The 24385-nt window shown below is 42.7% G+C and overlaps 2 protein-coding genes across 2 annotated transcripts in view; one reads left to right on the top strand and one right to left on the bottom strand.

Annotated features, from left to right (window-relative positions):
- RYR3 (ryanodine receptor 3) overlaps positions 1 to 4250 on the top strand; it is a 505740-nt gene extending 501490 nt beyond the window's left edge. Inside the window, exons 101-103 of the mRNA XM_004751026.3 lie at positions 18 to 118; positions 2330 to 2381; positions 3298 to 4250. Of these exons, the coding sequence (XP_004751083.2) occupies positions 18 to 118; positions 2330 to 2381; positions 3298 to 3393 (249 nt within the window). The 3' untranslated portion in view covers positions 3394 to 4250. The remainder of the gene's footprint in view (positions 1 to 17; positions 119 to 2329; positions 2382 to 3297) is intronic.
- A 126-nt stretch (positions 4251 to 4376) lies between these two features.
- Positions 4377 to 24385, bottom strand: part of AVEN (apoptosis and caspase activation inhibitor) — a 181813-nt gene continuing 161804 nt past the window's right edge. The window contains exons 4-7 of the mRNA XM_045067934.1: positions 13190 to 13260; positions 8116 to 8211; positions 5673 to 6033; positions 4377 to 4879 (exon numbers count right to left, since the gene is read on the bottom strand). Coding sequence (XP_044923869.1) covers positions 4764 to 4879; positions 5673 to 6033; positions 8116 to 8211; positions 13190 to 13260 — 644 coding nt within the window. The 3' untranslated portion in view covers positions 4377 to 4763. The remainder of the gene's footprint in view (positions 4880 to 5672; positions 6034 to 8115; positions 8212 to 13189; positions 13261 to 24385) is intronic.

Here is a 24385-nt window from a genome sequence, read left to right as displayed (position 1 = left end):
TCTCTTATTCATCTTAGACTAAATGTTTCATCTGTGGGATTGGCAATGACTATTTTGACACGACTCCTCATGGCTTTGAAACACATACCTTACAGGAGCACAACTTAGCCAACTATTTGTGAGTATCCGTGGTCAACAGAGGTGACAGTGGCTGCAGAGTAAAATACACAGTTATGTCATAGGGTTCCCCCCTGTACATGCCATTTCTGCCTGTTTCTCTGAAAAAGTAGAGGCAGTTAGGAAAAAACTTCAAAGAGTCTCGATGAGCTTGCCTCTTTGTCCATATTCCCTGCCTTTCCGGGCTTTGACCGACGTGTGCTATGGGTTTTCCCTGCACCTCACAAAGGTCAGCCCATGCACCTGCGATGACACCCCATGCCTTCCTCTCGTCCTATAACTACAGCAATTTCTTTCTTTACCAGATTTATCCCGTCACCACACAAGTGTTATTTTTTTTTATCCTAAACAAAGAAGAGTCTGCCACCCCATTTCTACCGCCAGCTCTTGCCCTCTTTTCTTTCCCTTCCAGTAAAAAAACGTAAAGTGTCTGTGCTTACTGTCTTCAAATCTTCTCTTCCCATTCTCCTTTGAACCCACCCCAGTCAGGCCCCTCCCCACCACGTCACACTTGCTCCTACTGAGGTGGTCCATGAGCTGCCTGTTGCTGGGTGCTGTGGTCAGTTTGCAGGCCTCACCCCGACTGTCCTCTCCTGGGAACATACGAGCTCCAGGAGAGCGGGATAGTTGTGGGACGCGGGCGTTTCATACTGCTGTATCCTAGCACACGCGGTAGAAGTCCTTGGCCCCCAGAAGGTGCTAATAAGCATTTCACTTTTTCTGAGGTCAAGCCGTCACTCAGAAACAAGTTATTCAGAGCCCATTTTGTACCCTATGAAGCTTCTATATTAAAGAGACTCTGAATGGGCAGGTAATCTATATTCTCTGTAACTGATCATTTTCAAGGAGAGGGGAAAAAGCTGCTCCCCGGCTCATGTCTTCCCTTCTGGGTCTACATTTTATTATTCAGGAAAAACCAATCTTTAGGATAGAACAGGCCTAGCCATTGGGAAAGGTATTATTGTCAAAAAGAAGTACCAAAGACCTATCATTTTGCTAGAATACCTTATATACTAGAAGACAAAAACACAAATTAAAAAAAATAAACTTTAATATATCCTTCCTCAAGTCATGAGTATTCATCACTGTTAACTCTCATGAAGAGAGTTTCCATCTTAATGGAGGCGATGCGAATGGATGTCCTTCTAGAAAAGGTGAGCACCTGGCCCTCTATCAGGACCCGTGAGTAGAAAAATGTGAAAGGGTGTTGTGATGCCGTCCCCCTTTGACATCCTCCCTTGGCACTACATATTATAATCTCCTTTCTGGCTCTCTGCACTGCTAGCAGCATGCTGGAGGAGAGAGAACCCATCTTGTTCATATTTGAAACTCCCCCTAAAAGTGGTGCTTTGTCAAATAAATGTGCCAGGAACTAAAGTCTTCCATCCCCGAGTCTTGAACATGATAAAACTATTTGCCGTGCGGCCCTCTTAGTCTGCTAAAAGGACTAGGAAGGAAGGAATGAAATCTTTTTATCGTTGCTAAAGCTGCAGATCTAAGGAGACCCTGAGAGAATTTGAAGTCTGGAGCTCAGGCTCTCCCCATCCCCAGTCCTGTCTTTGAGGGCACAAGACAGGCTCCTTTGAAAGTGGTCTCTGAGATCCTACGGTGTGAGCTCAAAGACCTGCCCCAGCTTCCGTGGATACTTGGGTGAATTGGATGAACAGACTCGAACCCTAGCCACACCACCATTAGCACAAGTGACACTACACTGGCATTTCTCAGAGGTCTACAATAAAAAAACTCTTTCTAGAGGAGAACAGCTTAACGAGGTTACATGCTTTCTACCTTTTCCATGACCTATCCTTGAGAAACACACAATTTTAGTTCTACGTTAAGCCACTAAAAATCATATGGTAAGAGTTTTGGTTACCTTTCATTGTTTAGGATTTTTATTTTTTTGGAGAGAGAAAGAGCACATGTTGGTGGGGGATAGGGCAGAAGGTGGGGGATAAGGCAGATAGGCAGGGGGTGTTAAATTGGCTCTGTGCCCAGTGCCAAGCCCCACATGGGGTTGATCCCAGGTCGCTGAGATCATGACTTGAACCCAAAACAAGTCAGACATTCAACTGACTGAGCCACCCAGGTGCCCCCAGTTAGGATTTTTTAAAAAGGCAGCCAAAATTCTTCTCACAAGTAATAGTAAAATTTCTCCTCACAAAAAGATTAACCAAAGTAATATTGTCTTTTTCTCACTTAAATCTTTTTCCAGGTTCTTCCTGATGTACCTGATTAATAAAGATGAGACAGAACACACGGGTCAGGTGAGAAAATATCTTAAGACTTGTACCCCTTTTAGAAGTCTTCAGACTCAACAGAACATAGGATGTCTGAAGTAGATAGATGACTTCATGCATTTCCAGTGTACATTCTTCCTCTGCAGAATTCTGCCATCCCTTTGTGACCTAAGAAGCCAATATCCTCAGGCACCTCTAGTCTCTTCCTAAAGACTTTGCTTATCCGTCCCAACAACGCTGACATCTTCTAAACCCTTACGGTTACTGCTTCAGTAGAATAGCTGGAGGTGGGGAGAACATTACAGACAAAAAGACAAGGAGGAGCTGAGTGGGTGGCTCTAACAAAGAGAGTAAAATGGCGTGAGAGACAGCCGGAGAAAGATAACCACCTCATGTGTGGGTGACATAGGGACCGTGGAGGTGTGGGTAGTATGAGTGAAAGTATGTGTCAAAAGGGATTCTGTGACTAAGTATGAGAAACAAATGCCAAGACAAGAGAACAAAGGGAAGAAAAGGTAGGTTATCTAATACTCAAACATTATCAGATTTGTAGGAAAACTTCACAGCTCAGACACTTGAGAGGCAACTGGTTCTAGATCTCCAGGCATCTGCCCCGACTAGCACTCACTATCTCTTCATTGTGTGTTCTGCATTCTACCCATCACAAATGGCATAGAAACAGCCTCCTGCTAGATCTTTCAGCATTTTTACTCACAATCATTGCATTTGTTCAGTGTTTTGAGTTTTGGGGGGAGGGAATTGGAGTGGGGGTGGGGAATGACTTTTTGCTCCTAAACTAGCTTGGGCTGGGAGCAGAGCAAGGAAGAAGGTACGAGGTTGGGCCCCGCCACCATTCTCCAAGGGAGACCTACTAAGTAAACACCACCTGGGTTTTAGCTTACTGTGGTTTAAAAAGTAGTACCCTTTGTTTCCTTTATTTCAGGAATCTTACGTCTGGAAGATGTACCAAGAAAGATGTTGGGATTTCTTCCCGGCTGGTGACTGCTTTCGGAAACAATATGAAGATCAGCTTGGGTAAATCAGAATGAAAGAAACTCCACAATTCTAGATGGTCTACTTCCAGCGAAATAAATCCTTTTTATAGCTCTGCAAAATATTTGAAATGTGACATATTCTAAATGCCTCCCTTACAAGAAAGTGTTACAAATATGTGATGTTTATGAATTGATTTGGCTTTTTGTGCCTAATGGACGTAGTCCTTATCAAAATGTTAAAAGATGGCAAAGAATCAAGGAAACTGTAGTTGAGAATACCTTCAAGTTTTCAGCTGTAATGGAAAATGGTGTCATTGAGGAAAGAACTAGAAGTATGAAGTCTTCAACGCACAATACCTGAAATTTTACACACTTGAATGTCACATGACAGTATCCACTAGTGACTCATGGTCTGAATTACAAAAAAAAAAAATCATTTTAACTGCAAATTTCTCCCATGGTACTTGCTAGTGAATGTATTCAGAATCAGCTTGAAAAGCTTTAAGCAGTTAAAATAGGAAAAAAAAAAAAAAACCAACCAACCAACCCTTTGTCGACACTGAACTATCGATTAAGTGCCTTAAAATCTCTTTAGATATAGCTATGCAAATTTTTTATGTTTCTGTTTCAGATGGACAGTTCCATTAATGGGTTGTGTTGATCTTCTGTCTTTATGAAACTGCACTTGAAGGTTATTCCTATTGTTTTTTTTTTTTTTTTCAGTAACAGCTTGTCAACTGCTGTTATTAGAAGTACTGTATTGAAAATTCAGAAAAATGTCATTCTTATGCCAAATTGAGTACTGCTTTATGGTTCCCTTGTAAGTAGTGGAGCTGCTGTGTTTAGGTGAATCTCCTTACGTCAAAGGAAGTGCCCACTGCAATAAAGTACCACGTACCAATCTGTGGTGTCGGCCTCTGGTGATGTACCTCTTCTGGATGATTCCATGGCTGTCCTGTAATTACTGGAAAAGGGGCATGGGACAAAGAGCCTTACCCCCCGCCCCCCAAGAAAGAAAGGAATGCCATAGAGCAGCGTTCGTTTATTTTGGCCAAATGAATGCCTTGTTGCTATCTATCAGCAGCACCTGCTCTGCTGTAAACACTGAAAGGAAGGAGGTTGGAAACAAGAGCCATAACATCCCCTGCCCTCAAGTACTCTGGAGATTGCTAAGCCAGAGAGCGGATGCAGCGAGCCTCATAGATGGGTAGTCCCAGGCGCCGTGGAACATAGAGGTAGGCGTTCCCTGCGGCAAGGGTGATGGAACACACTGGCTCGGGGGTGCTCCGCAACCAGCTGTTCTGGAAGGACAGCTGGGGGCCCACCCTTACTGACAAGGCAACCAAAATTTGCGTCAGGCACTTTTTTTTTTCTCATTTTCTTTTTCTTTTTTCTTTTTTCTTTTCCTTTTAGGTTAGGAAATCATGCTGTCCAACCAGTCTTCAAGCTCCTCCTCAGTAACAGTTTTCGATGTATTTGGTTGCTCAGACCGCACGTTCTTTTCTCCCAACACAGATAGCTCGGCAGGACCTGGGGAGATAAAAGCAGTGTTAGCGACTTTACATTAGTCCCAAAACTGAGGGGAAGGCTTCCTTGGGGTTTGTTCTGTGATGGAATTCAGCTCTGATTACATAACAGGAAACATTCTATTACGGCTTCAACTCTTCAAGAAGATACAGTAATAGCTAAACAAATTAATAATTGGGGGGGAGACTTGATCCTCTGTTTATTCTGAAGTTGAATGTTCCAGTTCACTAAGTTTCCTAAAAAGACCAACAGATTAGTTTTCTTTTTACTATTGTAGCACTCCTGGAAAGTCTTCACAGGTTCTCAAATGCAGCTGTGGACGGGGCACACATCCGCCTTGGCCTTGGCCTCTCCATAGCAGGTGGCCCATGGTCTCACAGAGCACGCACAAAGGGCGAAGTGCTCTTTTGTACAAAAATAAGACGGAAATAGCAAGCCACAAGTCTGGAGAGCTGGTTAACGGTCCTGCTTAGACAGTCGATTAAAAGGTCTGCTACAGCACAGCTGAGGGCAACGAGGATCTGCATGCCTCTCTCCAGCGCCGGGTCCATCTGCCGCCCTGGGTTTAATATCGCAGTCGGGCAGGGAGCACCCTGCGAGCCTGCTGTATTGAGTGAGGAATGCTGTCCGAAAGGTCAGCTCAGGGGGAAGCGGCCATGTGAGCCCAGAAATAGATGTCGGCAGACAACACCAGATCGATGACAGAAGCTGCTGGAGAGGGGTAGGGACGGGATGCCAGTGGGGCTGTTGGCAGAAAAGGTGAGAAGATGGATAGGGAATAAAATGAAAGCCATACCTTGTTCTTCTTGGGCCACCTCCCCATCCTTCTCAGATTCTTGGGCCTGCACGGTCTCGACTGGTGCAGTGTTCTCTCCCTCTCTTACACGTGCATCTAAACTAAGCAGCAGATCTAATTCTTCCTCCAAGTGGTCTGCTGCCGCCTGCAGGGGGGCGGTGGGTTTCTGAGGTCCCGTGGAGGGAGCCGGGCTGGGGCCATCTTTACCCAGGTACATGGGGCAGCCAGCAGCGGCAGATTTCAGCTCGGAGGTGGAGCCCTTTCCTCCGGGCCCCAAGGGCCCTTTTAACTGCATCCCCAGTCCCTTGCCTTCATCATTTCTCTTTGGTTTCACCTGAGGAAGTTCTAAAGGAAGGGTGGTCTGAAAGAGAAGCATCATAATGCAGGTAAAAATCTGAGTTTTGCCCTATTTGCTTACACAGAAACAAAAATGATGGAAGCCAAACTTGGTGGAAGAGGAAATTCAGTTCAGACAGGAAGGTCACAAAGGGTCCCCCAGTTCAGGCCCTGCCCTAGAACCCTTCCTTATTGAGCTGGGGTAAATGGGGAAGACCTCACTGAAACACCCCGGGACTGTGCCTCCCCCTCTGCCCACCCCCGCCTCTCTGCACAATGGCGGAGTAGACACCACAAGGGCACGTCTTTCGGGAACTGCCGTGGGAACTGGCAGTACCCCAGGTCTATTTGAATGTACACAGGTTTACATCTGTGAGGAGATGAATATCTATAAAAGGCACCCAGAAGTTATTAGCAAATCAGATCGTTCACTGTACTTAAATGCACTGATAATAAAGGTCATCTAGAATGACCCATAGTAACATTTGAGTAAAACGAGGGGAAGGAGGTGGTTTAAAACTAGCCAGGTTTTCAAAGTTACTAAAATTAATCTGTACTTTTACTCTCAGGCCTACCATTGACAGGACATCCTCACTTTTCTCCCTGAGGCCCCATCACCTTCATTGTGCTGTACTGGGCTAACCCAGCCCCATTCTGTGGGGAATGCACCACAGCCGCACGTGTCCTGGCCACCCAGCAGGGACAGCAGCGCTCTCCCAATCACTAATAAAATCCCAAACAGCCCAAATATGCCTGGAGCTCCGTGGTGACTCAATCAGAGAGAAATGCCATCCTCTCTACTTCCCTGCCCTGCCATTAACCCCAGCCCTGAATTCTGCTTGCTGCCCTAAACCGGAGGTCAGTCAGGGCCACCGAAACAAGAGCTGGGTAGGTAACCAATTCATGTGACTGCTCAAGTGTTGTGACACATTCAGTTGCAGAACGAAGCTGACCGCTTCAGTTGCTGGGATTCTCTTTACAATTAGTACGGCTCAGGGTTTCACTTTTTTAAAAATGCAGTCAAGCCACAACTACATTGTGAGTTGCCTGTCATATGGTCTGCTGGGCCTCCCCCTCTCTGCTCATTCATCAGTTGCTATCTTACACTGGGATCTCCTACATTTATGCTTCTAGCCCTTCCTTCTCATCTATAGATTTCCATATCCAAGTACTACTTCCACTTTGATATCTCAGAGGCACAGACCCATCTTTCCTGATACCCCCCCTCGCTGAGTTGCACAAGCTGCAAGGCCGAGAACAATTCTTTACTTGTCGCTCTCCATTTCCAGTATTTCCCAAGCCCTGCTTAGTTTCCTTTTGAAGTACATCTTGGTCAAGTCCAAGTCCAGTCCACTCTGCCATCTCCACCCCAGTCCCACCAACACCATCACCCTGGCCTGTGGCAGCAGCCTCCTAGTTTGCTCGCCCTGACCCGCTCTCCACTGGCGTGTACACACACGCCTGTGTACATTTGCCAACACACATTCTGCCAACTCCATTCTGCAGCCAGACCGGTCCTGGGTATCATCATCACAAGCAGTAGTGTTAAGGCAGAGCTGATTGTGTCACTCTTCTCTAAATTCTCATTCACGTGCTTTTATACTCTGGATCTCGGCTCATCTGACAGTCCTTCAGGAAAGCCATTCCTAATCACACCAGAATAGATCAGGTTCATTATTATAGATTCTAATAGCACAGTACACTCCTTCATGGAACTTGCCGCAATTGGAGAACTTGATCAATACTCCTATTTCCCAGTAGATTAAGCTCTGGGAGATCAAAAACAATGTCTGATCACCACTGACTACTTAGTGCTAATGCAGAGCCTGGCACATCAATTTTTGAGCAAAAAACCAGCCAGACTTTATTCTTTCACATTTCATTCAATCCTTCAAAATGTTTCACATGTAAAATGTAAAAAAAAAAAAAAAAAAAAAAAGACTAAAAATTATTTCATTTCCTCCTTAAAACTCTGAAAATGCTACACTGATACAAAAGCCTCAGCTTTGGGGAAGGAAGGGGTGTTGTGAGCCATCCCGCACAGTGACAGTTTTCACTCTTCTTCATATGCTCTAACCCGCACCCACGATGCTGTCGGGATTTTTACCTGGACCAATTCGGCAGCAACATTGAGTCGGAGTGAGAGAGGCAGCTCTTGAAGGGCTCGAACCAGTGACTCACAGTCCACATAAAATGCTGAATTCTATTAACAAAAAATTATATGCATTGTCAGGTGACAAGTACAAAGGACCATTCAGAGATAAAACAGCAGCAGATGACGGAAGAAATAAACCATCCACTGACATTACATTCAGTGGAGAGTAAGTCCTATCCTAGGTCCCACTTGATATGGTTGCTACTTTCTATCATCGCGTTAAGATGAGCAAAACCGAAGCTATGTTCTGGGGTGACAGTTCACACTGTGAGAGCAGAACAGGGCAGTGATAACCCCCACACTGAGACTTCACAATAACCTGGAAACTACAGATGCTTCTAGAATTACTGGCAAATTGAAAAATAAGCATTTAAGGGGATCAAAGTGGACCCCTCCCTCTAATTCAGACAGCCAGCCTTCAGGAGCGGAGAGAAGGGCCGACTAAGCAGGGAGACGGGGCTCATAGGCTCAGCCTGTGGTCTAGGCTTCTGTTCTTTTTTTTTTTTTTTTTTTTTTTTTTTTTTTTCCCTCTAATTTTTAAAGAGACAGCCAGAGAGAGCTTCAGGAGCGGACAGGCAGACAGAGGGAAGGCCGAGTCTAAGCAGCAGGCTCCCTGCGGAGACGGGGGACTCATACGGGGATCATGACCTGAGCAGCCTGAGCCACCCAGGCGTCCCCTAGGCTTCTGTTCTAACCAGAAAGCAGGAGGCAGACTTGCCCGCTAGCTAGGGCCACTCTGTGTGAACAACACCGAAAGCTTCCCTTGACTCCTCTCCCGTTCATGGAAGTCGAGACCTATCCTGGCAATGACCTCCCAAATTGACAGCAGCTGAGGAAACATTCCCAATTATTTCATGGCTTGACAACAGTCTGATGGCTACTTTCTGGGGCCCAGGCCACCCAAGAGAACAAATAACCCAAAGAGGCAGATACTGCTAACCACCTCATCTACCAGAGCCCTCCCAGGTCCAGCTGGAAACCCAGCTTACTGCACTGTCCCTGGCTTCAAGTTAGAAGAGAAGTCAGGGCCCACCTAGCCGGTCTGGATTCCACCGCAGCAGTGTCTGGGACATCCTGGGTAATGGGTTCACTGTGGGGGCGGGGGGCGGTGAGCTCAAGAAGAGCCTGACCCTAATCTGGACCCACTGTAACCCCTGATGCCCACAGCAGCCACTGCTGTGTCATTGAGCGGGCTGCGAGAGATGGTGTGGCTGTTCACCTGCCCTTCAGAAACAGTCCCAAGATGGCTGGCTCTTAGCTACACCATGTTGGCAGCACCAGATAGGCCCTGGTTTTGGAAAAAAGGAACTCCCTTCTAAAACACACAGTGTATTTAGGGAGCAGGATAGAGGCTGGTAAAGCCCTGACAAGAAAACCAGAAATTCAGTGTGCATTCCAGGCCTTTCCTCAGCCCTGCACTTATTAGCACCTTAAGGGCTGTGGCCAGATCAGTGTGGTCAAGTCTTCATTTTCAAGTTTGAAGAAACACTCTCCAGCGGGTAGAAAGTGTGATCCCAAATGCTTAGCTCGTGGGTATGTTGGCACATCACACACTAGAAATCTCACCCTCCCCAACGCCCATAGAGCTGCACACAAGCAGACCCCCTCCTTTCAGCGAAGAAAGAGCAGGAACTTCACCCCTGCCATGCGTGCCCACCATTCACCGGCTGCTCTCTTAGCACCCCAGACAGGAGGACCATGGAGGTGTACAGGGGGTCTGGCTAAAAGTGGCCACGCTTCCTCTGCCCTCTTTAGCACCATGTGCAACATGACTACATGGTATAGCCACAACAATGAAAAGTAGGGGTGCCGGGGCGGGGGTTCAGTTGGTTAAGTGTCTGCCTTCAGCTCAGGTTGTGATCCCGGGGTCCTGGGATGGAGGCCCCTAGCAGGCTCTCTGCTTGGCAGGGAGCCTGCTTCTCCCTCTCCCTCTGCCTGCCGCTCTGCCTACTTGTGTGTTCTCTCGCTCTCTCTCTTTCTATCAAATAAAAAGGGACTGGCCGCGCTGTGCTTCTGAGCCACGTGCCGGATGATGGACATCTAGCGGCGTCTGCTCCTGGAAGGTCTCCTTCCCCCACCTTTCTAATTCCCGCCCACCATCCCAGGCCCTGCAGACACTGCACGGGCCTCCACGATGCTGTAGAGACACTTCAAACCAGCAGGGGAGGTGCAGGAGTCCTGGAGCCTAGAACCTGCCACCAAATGCCACTTTGGAAGAAAACTCCTTTTCTCAGCACCAGTCTTTCCCACAAAGGGCTAAAGCTAAGGTCTAACATAAAAGGAGTGGAGGTGAAATGCTTGTAATAGTCAAGTGTGAATTTTAAAATAGGCTTCATTGGAATAATAACCACAAATTAGCTTTTTGCTGTGTCTTAAAATAATGGAGAGGTTATTTTGTTTTTTGCCTGGAGAGGCTAGTCCCCATATCTACCAGGCCAACTCTGACGGTCACTCACAGTTGGAGCTCATAGCCTGACCCTGATGCCTTCCGCCTGCATACTCACGCTGGCTGCAGGAAGCCAGCCTTGACTGTTAGAACAAAGTCCCACCCCATTCTCTGAGGTCAGTGTGCACAGAACTGTGGGTAGTGAAAACCTGTCCCCTCTGTCCAGGAACCTTACTACTTACTAGACTCTGAATCTCAGTGTCTGTGTCAGACAAAGAACCTGCTAGAAAGTCCACTCAGCTGCTGAAGAAAAAATAGCCTTTGATCAGACCATTATACCTTCCAAAATTTTTATCACCTTTCTCTCTCTCAAGTAAGCAAAACCAGAACCTAGTGAGGAGTTAAGTGGGACATGAACAGGTTTTGATGGGCAAGTGATGAATTTTAGTTTTGGATGGGTCCTACCCACACATCAACTCAAAATATTCAGAGTAAACTTGCCCTCTCTGTAGCCCATCAATGGCATCACCACCTGCCTAATCATCAAGCTAGAAAGCTTTGCGCCACCACACACCTTTCTTGTCCGCACGTCTCACATGTGACACAGTCTAGTTCGTCCTCTGCTGAAATCCATCTATCAGTGAGCCCTCCTCCACTCCCACTTCCCCATGCTCCTCATCCCGTCATTCACCCAAAATCATACCCTCCTGACTGGTTTCCCTGCCTCCTGCCTCTTCCCTCTTCAATCTCTCTTTTCCAGTGCTGCTCAGGTCAAATCTAGCCATTTCCATTTTCTGGCCAAATAAAACTTTAATGAAAAAAATAAGAGTAGGAATAAGAGCTACTTCTGAGTGTTTCATATGTGTCAGGAACTGCACAAAGGAGCTTTTATTTTGTATTTAATGTAATCCTCATTATAAGCCCAAGTTATATTTTATTATTAGTTCCATTTTACAGATGAGAACACAAAAAAAGGAAAGAAGTTCACCCAAGTCACAGAACTCAGATTCACAGTCAGGCTTGTCTCTCCAAGATCTATGCTCTCACCCACATGCTAAATCTCCCCCTAGAAGAAGATCAGACTGCTGGTATTATCCAGCCCAGACTTACCCCTGAAGCCTCCTTCTCTGGGAACACTGCAATCCAGCTATATTCTGACTCCGAGCATGCCTGTTCTATCAGCTCTCCTCACTCAACAGGACCTCCAGCATCACACTGACCCACCAAGGCCCATTCAGACTCTCTCTCTTTCCCGTGGTACTGATCTCAATCCCTTCCAGCCCAAAGTGGCCCCCACAGTAGTATCTTAATTCATTTATGACACCACTTATTTTATGTCACACTCTTTTTCATTTATTATGTAAATATTTACTGGTCACCTACTATATGTCAGTGGCCATGCGAAGGGCAATGAACAAGCACAGTCTCTGTCTTATCCACCTTTGAATAAGTTCCAACTAATAAAATACCTAGTAAATAAGTTCTCCGTATTCTGATGCATGAAGAACCTTAGAATTATCTGAAATTCTCAGGATAACTGAAATATTCTCTAATAGTCAATGTGGTTCAAAAGAAGTTGAAATGTGAGTTGTCTGGCTTTTGCTGTATTCCTTGATGACTTCTGTTTGCTTGTAATTTGTCTTGGAATTCTAAACTGTACCTCAGGCGTATGCCCACACAGACTGAAGCAAAGACAAGTATTTTTAATGCCCTATTTTTCCCATGTTGTAATACACACTCTACGCAAAGTGACAGGTAGTCATTTCACAAGTAATTTCCCACCCCCTTGGTCTGTATGGTAAGCCAATGTCCATCCCAAACGAGTACATAGAAGACCACCCCAGAGAGAAAAGGACCCACTTAAGGTGTGTGTGTACTGAGCAGGTAGCAGAATGGGGAAGAGGATGCCCTACCTTTGGCCTTCAGGTCTGCTACTCGGTCACGTGTCTGAAACTGTGGACAGATTGTCAGATTATTGTATGAGACAGCAGGCGCTAGCCATGGAGCTGGGGAGCAGATGACAAGCCACCACTGATTCTCAGTGCTTTTTAAAAGGGTTAGAATACCTGTCATCTCCCCTATGGAAAGAATCCATCAAATCACAGTTGGAAAATAATCGAAAACCCTTGGGGAAAAAATATGGCATGAACAAAAAGCAAATGAGGTAGCTGGGCTTTATGGCGTCACTGAAAGACTTCTGTGGCATTTGTTCTTACTTTCTCGCTTTATTCTCCTAACTATAGAGGAAGAGTTATTTAAAGGTATAAAATTAAGGATTTTTTTTCACCTAATACCAAAAACAGAGTGTGGGGGGGGGGATAAATTTTCAACCCTAAGGGAAACTCTTCACAGAAAGGAAAAAGGAAGGCAGGCCAAACGGCAAAGTAGCCCACTCAAAACCATGACGATACACTATGAGTAATTCACACAGGCGGCCAGTTACACAGGTGAATTCTAGCTCCAAGGACCTGTATAATTTAAGCTCCCTGAAAATGGTCTTAACAATTGAGGTGACTGAGGCTAAACTGTACATGAATCACTACTCTTTTCTACCCCAAGACTTCATCTCAACAGTAACATAAAGGCATTTGTCTTCAGCCTTGAGAAGAGCCAATCCACAGTCAAGACAAACCATCTTACCTGTTTTGGACATGAAGCTTCACCATCCCACTCTTTCTCCTCAACAAACCGGAACTGTGAGAAGGAGTCCCCTAGGGATAGGAAAAAATAATAATAATTTTACACAAAAGCCAAAGAAAAACACTCAGTTCTCTAAATTTCTGCTTGGGAATAAAAGTGCCATTTCTGAGAAGCAAAGCCCCAAATTCAGTGGTAGCATTTAACAGAAGTTCCTGGCTTCCGCTTCTTTACACAGCAATCTGGGCCTGGTGGGCACCTGAAAATTCACACGATTCTCTGTAAGCCACCATCTACATGCTTCTGGAGAGATGACTCAAGAGGCTTGTAGACATGGCCATCTACTCGTATTTAGTACATTTTCATCCCATCTGCTTAGTGTATGCAAGGAAACAGATATTTATGATGTGGGGAGTGGGCACAGCTGAAAAGGCAGAAGAACAGACGGAAAGAAGGTCTAGGCTGACCCACATTAGAACAGGCTTAAACTATCTCTTTGAAGTGAGATGATCAGCCTCAAACATCACCCCCAAAGTCTCCTGGTTAGAATGTCAAATGCAAAATAAAACTCAAAGAATATGCATGAGATTAGTTCAGGTGAATCACGGTACTGAGCTCTTGGAATAAAGGAAAACGAACCTGTAAGATCAGCATAAACAATCATGAAAGACGACCCTGGACAGCAAGCTTTGAACCAAGGCTCATTTAGTAAATGCATACTTACTTGGTTATTTGTCTTAAGAACACCTAATTGATAAAGAATTATTTCTCTGCCTAGCTTCAGGATTCCCCAAATATGGTCCCAACCTTAATAACCCTAGTTTAATTCCTATTTCTTCCGACCTTCTGCCTGAGCCAGCCTTCTATCACATTCCAAACATACTTCCTATTCCATCCTAGCCTCTCCTCTCTTCAGTCCTTCTCGCTTGTCCGGAAGACCCACACTCGTCTACCCATTTCTTACTGTAGTTATGCTCCAAGACTCGGTTCAGGGACATTTCCTCCTTTGTGATATCTCTGAGGGGATTTAACCATAGAATCCATTCTTCTAAATTAAGAGAGGGACAAAGACGTGAAGAATTCAAATTTCAAGAGACAAAGATAAAATTAGAATCTATACCACCCCCCCAACATTTGGCAAGATCAAATTCAAGGCAAAAGGGACCAAGAACAGTACTATCAGGAATAGGGGTAAAATTAACACTCTTAGTCATTGGTGAATCAATTTGATCCCTTCAAAAATTATGACATAAAGGATCTGAATAATTAATAAGGCCTTATATGTGCACGGAATACAGAAGTATATACGTGCATGTATGTATCGTGATTATAACTGTATTTCTTTATAAATATCTTGCGATATTCGTTTTTCCTTTTCTTCTTTTTTCAGATTTTACTTATTTATTTGACAGAGCAAGAGAGCACAAGCAGGGAGAGCAGCAGGCAGAGGGAGCGGGAAAAGCAGGCTCCCCTCCAAGGAGCCCGATGCGGGGTTCGATCCCAGGACAGTGGGATCATGACCTGAGCCAAAGGCAGAAACTTAACAATCTGTGCCTACTAGATGCCCCACAATATTTGTTTTTTAAAAGAGCTATAAAAAGGCCACAGGAAAAAAACTCAATCCTAAAATGTAGCAGTCATACAAGCCATATTTGCTGATGATAAACATTTATACCACTAATAAGCAAAGGGTTAATATCTCCTAAGTACAAAAAGCTTCTGCAAATCAACCAGAATAAAACCACCCAATAGAAAAAGAGGAAAAGGACTGAAAATAAGAAATACCATTTGCTAATATCTATATACGAAATAAGTAATAAATGAATAAATTAGAAATCAAACTGGTAGATTTTTAAAACTTGGCCAAATATCTGAACACCTTATTCAGTGTTATTTTTAGCATCCCTGAACTTTCTTTTGGCCCCAATACAGGACTTGAACTCATGACCTTGACAACAAGATCTGAGTTGAGATCAAGAGTTGGATGCTTACCCTATTGAGCCACACAGGCGCCCCATGGCATTCCTGAACTTCTAGATTATAAATGGTGCTATGACTGCATAGGCCACTATAATATATAATCAGCACAAGATTAACAGTAATGCAAACAAGGGATGCTACATGTATTTATTTTTAATATTTGAATATTCACTTTCAAATATAGGTAAGATTCCAACGATGGCTAAATAGCTTGTTGCCAACCAATCCTCTTGCTGAGGAACAACTTAGGGACACAAGGCTGAAAAGAGTTACCAGGTGAGAACATGAGTGAGAAAGGTCCCAGAAAGAAGAGATGCTAACAATATTTAAAACTGCTTCTTCCCTCCAAGGCATTTGTTCATTCCCAAAGGCGCTATTGAGAAACTGAAAATCTGAGTACAAAGTAAGAACTGAGGAGGTTGTGAAGATACAGAAGCCTCTGCTAGTTTTATGGCACAGAGCGGACAAAAATTGCTGGTCAGAGCCCAAGGATGAGGAAGAGTCGTGGAAAATCGAGGCTTTCAGGTGGGACCCCTTTTGACTCCGTCTTTGAAGTGGGGACCAAGTAGGACAAAGCCAGCCCCCACACAGCCTGAGGCAAAGCTGTAAATCATTTTAACCTCGGATTCTGCCAATGAGAAGCAAAAGTATACCCTTTTTGGAGGGAAAGGACATTATCAGTAGCCTAAAATTATCTCTACTATTTTTTATAACCAGTGTCCAAAATTTATTAAAAATCATCAGGAGATGAGACCAAGGTTGTAACAGAAAACTAAGGGAAGGGGAGGAAAAAAAAAAACCTAAAAAGATCCACAGAGATTAAGATAGTAGAGTTATCAGACATGGCTTTTGCAATTGGGCAATGTAAAAATTTCAAGAATAGGAAAATCTATAAAATCACAATGACATCCATGAAGTTCTCTTTGATTCATACAAAATATATACATAAACAATACAAAGAAGAAAAAGATTGAGGAAAATGAGATACCGAAAACACATTTTGTTTATAGTAACCAAACTTCAAAATAGTTTTAAAATTCTAATAAATAAATCATATAGAGGCTAACTTGGAAAAATAAGCTTGTTAAAATTTTAGATGGCTACAGAATGCCAATGTCTCTAATCCTGTTACTGAAGATGAAAAGAGTATTCAGACATGTCCAAATGATGAGTCCTGGCATCAAGAGTGCTTCTGCGAAATAAGTTACCAGAATTCTTTCTGAATTATACTGAAACATGCACAAAAACAATGGTGCTCCGCCTCTATCCTGTGTGTCAGACATTTGAACATGCAGACCTCCTTTAAATACAACGGCACAGTACATTAACAGTGCATGCAATCCTGCTCCTGCTTTACTCTCTCGCTCAAGAGCTCCCAGTCTCTCACACAAACATGATGAATCCACATGAAGTACAGAGTGGAAACCAGGGAACAGTGACTGGCAACTGTGGTACACAATGGGACAAACATGGGAAGGGTGTCTTAGGAGTCACACTCACCAGCTCTGTGTTCACAAGGTAATTATGGGGCAGTGTAACAAACAGAACGAGAAACCATAAAAGGAGTACTGTTCTTTCTTCCTTCTTCAAAGACTAATTTCATGAGTTACAAGACATTGTGGAACTGCCCTGTATACTCACACGATACCCTCAAACAAGATGGAGGAGGAGCTAGTTCCTGCTATACAGGCCGCTTGAACAGCAACAGCAACAAAAATCCCAGGATAGTCTACTTTGCAGATAAGCATACCAAAAGAGCAGACCAGCTAAATCCAATGATTGCTTATTAAGAATGTAATTTATTCACTAAAATTTGCTAAATAAGGGGAGGCAAATTTAAACAAAGCTGGTAAGACTTTGAGCATTCACGTTTTTCTTACCTATAAAAAGTCTCCTATCCTTCTATTCCGGAAACAGTGCTGAAGTTGGTGTGCACGAATGAAAGCGAAGACACAAGTGGAACTGAAACAATTCTGTTACATCTTGAAAGTCAGTGGCATGGCTGCCACTGTTTTAGACCCAAAAGTAAAAGAGAATTTTTTTCAATCGACTAATTGTGTGAGGCAGCAAAAATGTTAGAAAGTTAGATATATGCATTGGCAGCAATCTTCAGCATGCTTCTGAAAATATTTAGAAAGGATGCTTCAAGCAGCACTCAATGCTTCCATTTCTGGGATTCCTTCAGTCAAACTCATGATCATCACGCAAATCTCCAAGGCCAGTGGTTAATGTGGAGAGAGATCTTTACCTATTCTTAACCTAGTCTTTACCTAGTTATTATTGGAGAGGGCAAGGTTAATTGCCAAGGGACAGCTTACTATCAGCAGTACCAGACTCTACTAGTAGAGTACAGTGAGCACAGGATCAATCTAACAGCAGGCAGGAGGGTGAAAGAAAAAGGCCTATATGCTGTCAAAATTAAAGCTGACTACTAAAAGCTTTTGTTAAAAAATTTCAAGTTCTATTGAAATTTTAAAAATTTTTTTGTATTCCAGACATCCATTCTATGACTGATACTTCCTTTTAGTTTCAGCTAAATAGGACCAAACACTTGACCATTTGGCCAAAATGTATACTTAGTATGCCTCCAATATTCAATCAGTGATGTTCTACGAGGCATTTAGAAATAAGGTAGCTTATGTAATGTACAGCATCGTGACTATAATTTCTAATACCATATTGCACAATTCAAAGTTGCTAAGAGATCTTAAAAGTTCTCATCACAAGAAAAAAAAGTGTAACTATGTATGATAACAGATGTTAAGTAGACTTGTGGGGATCGTTTTATAATATTTACAAATATTGAGTCATTATGTTGTACACCTGAAATTAATATGGTGTGATATGTCAATTATACCTCAATTTAAAAAAATAAGGTAGCTTTAGACATACTGACATGGAAAGATTATCTCAACTGTTACATGTTGGAAATACTAAGTTTTAGTGCAGTATAAATAAGATATACAGATATGTGCATACACATAAATACATGTACTATATATACACATACATATATGTGTGTATCTGTCACAAGAATACTAATATACGCATAGAAATAAACCAAGACCATTATATACCTATTCTAAGAATGATTCTCTCTCAGAGGGTGGAATTGAAGGAGACTTCCTTTCTGCATAATACATTTTCTAGTTGAATTATCCTTCATAAACAACAAGTGCATGTTACTTTTGGAGCCAAGCCAAAAAGAAGTAAGGAAATTCAGAAAAAAACCTGAAATTTCTTGAGGGCAAGGACCTTTAAGACAAAACATGCATAGATCTCATAGGCTGGAACGAGAAGTATTCTACCCCTCACCTGATAGAACATAGAGACCCTTGGGTCTAGAGATGCTCAGTGGCCTGACCAAGGCCACATGGCCAGTGAATGGCTGGACACCAAGACCTCTTGGCTCCTATCATTTATTATTATACCTGTAATTAATGAAGTTATTTCCACTAGGCTTCTTGGCTATCTGAGTTCCCTAACAAAACAAAAACAAATAACAAATATTGATGACATCTGATATACTAATGTTTGATACACTGACATGTTTGAAGACGCGAAAGTCCGAACTCAAAGAATTCTTCACTTTAGGAAAGCAATTACTTCAGGGGTTCCTTTGAATAACTACTATATGGCTTCTTAAAAAACAACAACAACTGAGTTTTATAGAACTCTAAGTACTCTGTTAATGAAGGCGTTGGAGAAATAAAGGTGACACACCAACTTTGTCATTGTATTTATAATACCCAGGATTCTCACTCTGCCTGACTCCTCAGATCGGTCTCACGCAGGTCCTGGAAACTAACACTACACTTGTTAGGATTCTACAGTACAATATGCTTTCAAAAACTTACCATCTACTTTTAGATAACACAGCTTTGAATTTGAAGCTTACCCTTCTAGCGCACCAGCAAAAAAGAGTGAACAATACGCATCAGGTGTACATGAACAGTGAGTGTAAGAGAAAGAAAATGTGCCCAAGCCTAATAATACTCCTTCTAATAATTCAGTAGTGGCAATTCCCATCAGTGACATCTGTCCTAGGTATTTGGAGCTTTTTCTCTTAAAAACTGGCCCAGACCTCTGTGGTGTGTCCTTTCAAGAAAACCAACTCTAGAAAGCAAGAGGAGTGGATCACTAGTTCTGGATGAATACTTCATTTTAAGCTCAATTTTCCTGGCTCTTCTTTATTTGTCCCATAGCACTTAGTCTCTGGGAAATCATAAATGAACTTCATAGGCTGACAAGTTCACAATCTTCACAGAAAGTATGTCCCAACAGTCACCACAACGGCTGCTATAGAAAATGAAATGTACCTTTTCTCTCTCTGAATTTCTCTGTTCTCATCTATGAGAGAGGACATATTTGGAAGATCAAGCTGGATCCTAGGTCCATAGGCTGACATAGATCAAACCAAAGACAACCCGTAGTTCAGCTGACATAAAGAATCTGTTACCCAATTTTTAGCTTCCATGGATGAACATTTCTAGATGTTGATATCAAGCACTTTGATATTTCCCCTAAAACAAAGCAACAGCCAACACTTTGTCTTTGGGAGGAAGGTTATACAAGCCACTATAGTGATTAATAAAAAAGTCAGGTTGAGCCAAAAGAATAAGAGATGAGAAAAATCGCTCCTCCTGCTCAACAGTGACCTATAATTAGCTTTCTCACCAGATGTGGGGCCCCCAAAGCCCCTGAGCATCAAATATCCACATTGAGCACTACATAATAAGATGTGCCTATCTTTCCAATGCCCCTAAAAAGTGGCTTCCCCATCTGCATTGGTTGTGTTGAAGGAAAAGCCAAATACACTCAAGTACCATAAGAGGGTTCTACGCTTTATGAGACAAGGACGATGCTGCCATTCTAGAATTTAGAATCTAGCTGCTTTCCCCCCAGATGGGTGGTGAAAATTCTGTTAACCCTGTACCACTGTAGATTATCTAGTAAAACCGCTCAGATCAATTATTTTCTGGAACAATGCCAACATCAAAGCCCTGACACAGAATGCCATGATGAGAGTAAATGATTAGACACGGCAAAATAAACAAGAGAATAGAAAGACCAATCCTCAGGTGGGCCACGGAATCGTGAGATGTTAAAACTGACCTGTAGTAAAATAGTGTGCCCGTTATGATCAGGTCTGGCTGCATGTAATGAAGACACGAGAATTTATGGCTTCAACAAGAGAAGAGATTATATCTCCACCAACCAAATGGAGTTGAGACTTGGGGGGGTCAAAGGCTGGTCTGGGGGCTCTTTCCAGTTCATTGCTCTGCCATTCCTATGAAGACCCTTTTTGTCATGCTTCAGGGTGATGACCAAAGCAAAATCCCAGACAGCAAGATGGAAGAAGACTTGAAGGGGCAAAAGGCATGCATCCTCTTTCTGCTACGTTTTCTCAGAAACCACCACAGAACTTTTCCACTTATTTCTCTTTGGCCCATAACGGTATCATTTTGCTTTACAAGGAATGTGATATAATTAATTTCCTCCCAGGTGGCCATGTGCCTTGATAAGAATCAGGGGTCTGAAAGGAAAGAGAATACGGGGTGGGGAAGCAAGGACTGTCGACCCCCCAAAAACATGGTTTTGAACTGTACAGGTTCACTTATATACAGATTGTTTTTGATAAATATAATACCATAACTGTATTTTCTCTTGGGATTTTCTTAATATTTTCTTTTCTCTAGCTTACTGTACTGTTAGTATACAGTATATAACACACAGAACATACAAAATATGTATTAATCACCAGTTTCTGTCATCAGTAAGGTTTCCAGTCAACAGTAACCTATTAGTAGTTTAACTTGGGGGGAAATGGAAAGTTACACAGGCATCGTCAACTGAGTGGGGGTTGGCACTCCTAACCCTGAGTTGCTCAAAGGTCAACGGTACTCTCCCTGACAAATTACCAGAAGGTTCTGCTCAAGGGGTAGTTAGTTAATAAAGGGTCAGTTTCTAGTGTAGTGATTGTGCTCACTGAGGTGTAAGTTGTCTCCAATTGTTTCAATGCAATACGTGTAATATCCAAACTTCTCTAATTGTAGTTAAAATTAACTTTAGAAAATACCTGCCTTTCAATTTGTTTCTCCAATCCTGAGAGGAGGCAAGTGTGGGATAAATTTCTAGTTTCCAGCATAATGCAAGAACTTTTCAAAACAAATATTGTTAATAAATACATACATACTTACTGTCTACTACCTTTCTCAGGGAAAATGGGCATATGTGAAGTTAAACAATAACTTCAAGAGTAACAATTCATTTATTTAGTGATTATTTTTTCATTCTTTCATACATTTTCAGCACAACTATGTGCCAAACACTACTGAGTGCTAATACTATAAAGAGATAAGACACACTCCCTGTTATCCTTGCTCTCAGATTCCGAGTTGAACAAATCAAGAGGGGACTACAAGAAACAGAAAAACATAAAATTTAAAGGAAATTTAAATTCCCTCCCCACACCTTTAGAAGGGTTTGCTCTCTCCCTTTCTTGTTTTGTGTGTATATACATCTGTGGTATGCTCATGGTGTTGACTTACTTAAAAAAGAGTCAGTTCGGGTGCCTGGGTGGCTCAGTGGGTTAAGCCTCTGCCTTTGGCTCAGGTCATGATCCCAGGGTCCTGGGATGGAGGCCTGCATCGGGCTCTCTGCTCAGCAGGGAGCCTGCTTCCCCTCTGCCCTCTGCCTGCCTCTCTGCCCACTTGTGATTTCTCTATCAAATAAATAAATTAATTTTTTAAAAAAGAGTTCACCTAACAGCTTATTTATATTTTATTTGTAGCCTGACATCCAAACGCTGGTGAAAACCGTCACACAAACCACCAAAGTTTCCAGGTCTAATATCTGAGTAGACGGTCCTCTAACGCCATCAGCAATCTCACAATGACACGTAATTCACTTCCAGAGGGAGGAAACGATCTAGAAAACACCCTGACATCTGTAGAATGATGCTCAGACTGACACACACATGTGCACACACCCACACTAGTACAGTAATACAGAGAGATGCACAATCCCACTAGAACAATGATACTCTCCTTTGAAACTCAGTAATGTGGTCTCATGGCAGGGCCAGACTTTGCCTGTCATCCATTGCACATTATTTCATTTTCTTGTCTACAATGAGGGCTTTATTTTTTTGAAAGTCAATCTACCTTATTATTACAAATGTCTCTCAAACCTGGTATTTTCTACCTTAATCTGCCCAATTTTTCTTCTTGCAATTAAAAGTTTTCCATCAAGGTTAATGTTAAATAATTAACATCCCCAAACACTGCCATCATCCCCCAATGAAACAGAAGGCCCAACGCATCCCCTCAGAGGCTATTATGGGGTTTTCTGGAGAAAATGTCTGAAGCCCTTTCTGTCAAGAATAAGAGGTTGCTTTCAATTTGTTGTTTACCTGCTAAATGTATTCCAGAGTCCCATAAGGTAAGAGTTAAAAGGTCTGACCTTTGATTTGTCTGATTATTTTCTCACTGCACCTCAGTTCAGTGAGGCTGTCAGTAGTGAAGCTGTTAACTCCCATTATTTATAGCTGTTTGACAGTGTACTTGGCTTTCTCATGCCATCTCTCTGGAACGAATTCATATCTCTGTATAAAATCTAAATTGATACCTTTAGCTCTCCTTCCAGCTTCTACTCTCATTCATAAAATTCTATAGAGCCTCTTACATAAGGATTTTCTTAACAGAATTCATTTCTCATAAATGCAATATTCTCCATAAAAATCTCCAACTAAGCAGCTCTTGCAAGCACTAGTAATACCCAAGTTCAAGAGAAGAAATCTGGAGCCAACCACTTTTACTGAGGTGAACTCGTGCAGGCAACAAAGAATCTATGAATGTTAGTTTTCACTTCACCTTCCTCTTGGTTTTCTTTTTTAAACTTTCTTAATTCTGGTTTTGGGGAACATCTAGAATGAGTCTTGTAGGGCAACATGTCCCCAGAGAAGCAACACAAGCAGAGGCCTCAAGACACAAGGGAGTTTGGTCATTCAAAGAGCAGAAGGCAGGCCAGTATGGCTGATGTATGGTGAGCAGTGAAGAGGCAAGACGTGACTGAAGAGAAGTTGGGTCATATTCTTCATGTGACAATATTTTCAACCAATTACCAAGTTCCACTGCTCAACACTGTATTCCACAATAATAACCAGGCTTAGTGGAACTCAATTAGTCCTACTTACCTGTAAAACACATTTTACATGAGTATGCAAACACACACTGGCTCTCAAGTGATGGATAGCCTTAAACTTTTTACAGACTGTGACAACACAAAAGAATGAAAAATATTTTTAGAAATAGTAGGGTCAAATTGTCACCTTCCAAACACAGAGGGTAGAAGGTACAAAAGTTCTCTCTGTCCACACAGGGTAAGAGCTCATTCTAATGAACTCTGCCATGGCTACAGGACATCTTTCCAAGCCATTCTTGAGAACCTAGAACCCAAACATGAAGTTGAGGAATTGGGGAAGCTACCCTGACTAGTAATTAGCTCAGAGAAAAATTCTGTGGGGCCTTTACAAAATGTCTGAACACAGACGAATCCCCATACCTACAAATGTGCCACGTGTTTCTAATTAATACACCAAATCTCCAATCTGGAGAGTGACAGAACTTCAAATAGTCAGTGACAGAAGGAGAAGAAACAGTGAGATAGAATCAACCTGGGGTGAAGTAATAAAAAATTATAATAAATCTAAGCAAAACAAAACAACAACAAAAGTATACCCTTTGCCCACTAACAGTGAATCCGTTCTAGATTTGCTCAGCCTCTTGGTTCTCTGTTCTAACTCAGTTGCCCACAGATTCTAACTCTGGTAGCTGGCACTGTAATGAACCCTGCCTCCCAGACTTTAGATATTTAAGACCACAGTTATTTTGAACAGCACCTTTCTGGAAGTAATCCCTAAATATGAACCTTGGCCTATGTTTGGACCACGTTTAACTTATGGTACTTCCAGGCCTGCCATTTTATTTTGGTATCCTTTTCATGACTGTTTTTTTCTTCACAGAAATGTTAGTATTTATTTTCTTTTTTTACAGATGTATTTATTTATTTGACAGTGAGAGAGAGAAAGAGAGAGAGAGAGCATGTGTGAGTGGGGGGGAGGGACAGAAGGAAAGGGAGAGAACCTCAAGCAGACTCCACACTGAGCGTGGAGCCTGACCCAGGGCTTGAACCCAGGATGCCGAGAGTCAGATGCTT

The sequence above is a fragment of the Mustela putorius genome, unplaced genomic scaffold (genome assembly GCF_011764305.1).
Source record: "Mustela putorius furo isolate JIRA1106 unplaced genomic scaffold, ASM1176430v1.1 tig00003898_pilon_pilon_pilon, whole genome shotgun sequence".
Lineage (NCBI taxonomy): Eukaryota > Metazoa > Chordata > Mammalia > Carnivora > Mustelidae > Mustela > Mustela putorius.
Note: the sequence above shows the minus strand (reverse complement) of the source record. Positions and strands in the feature narration are given on the sequence as shown.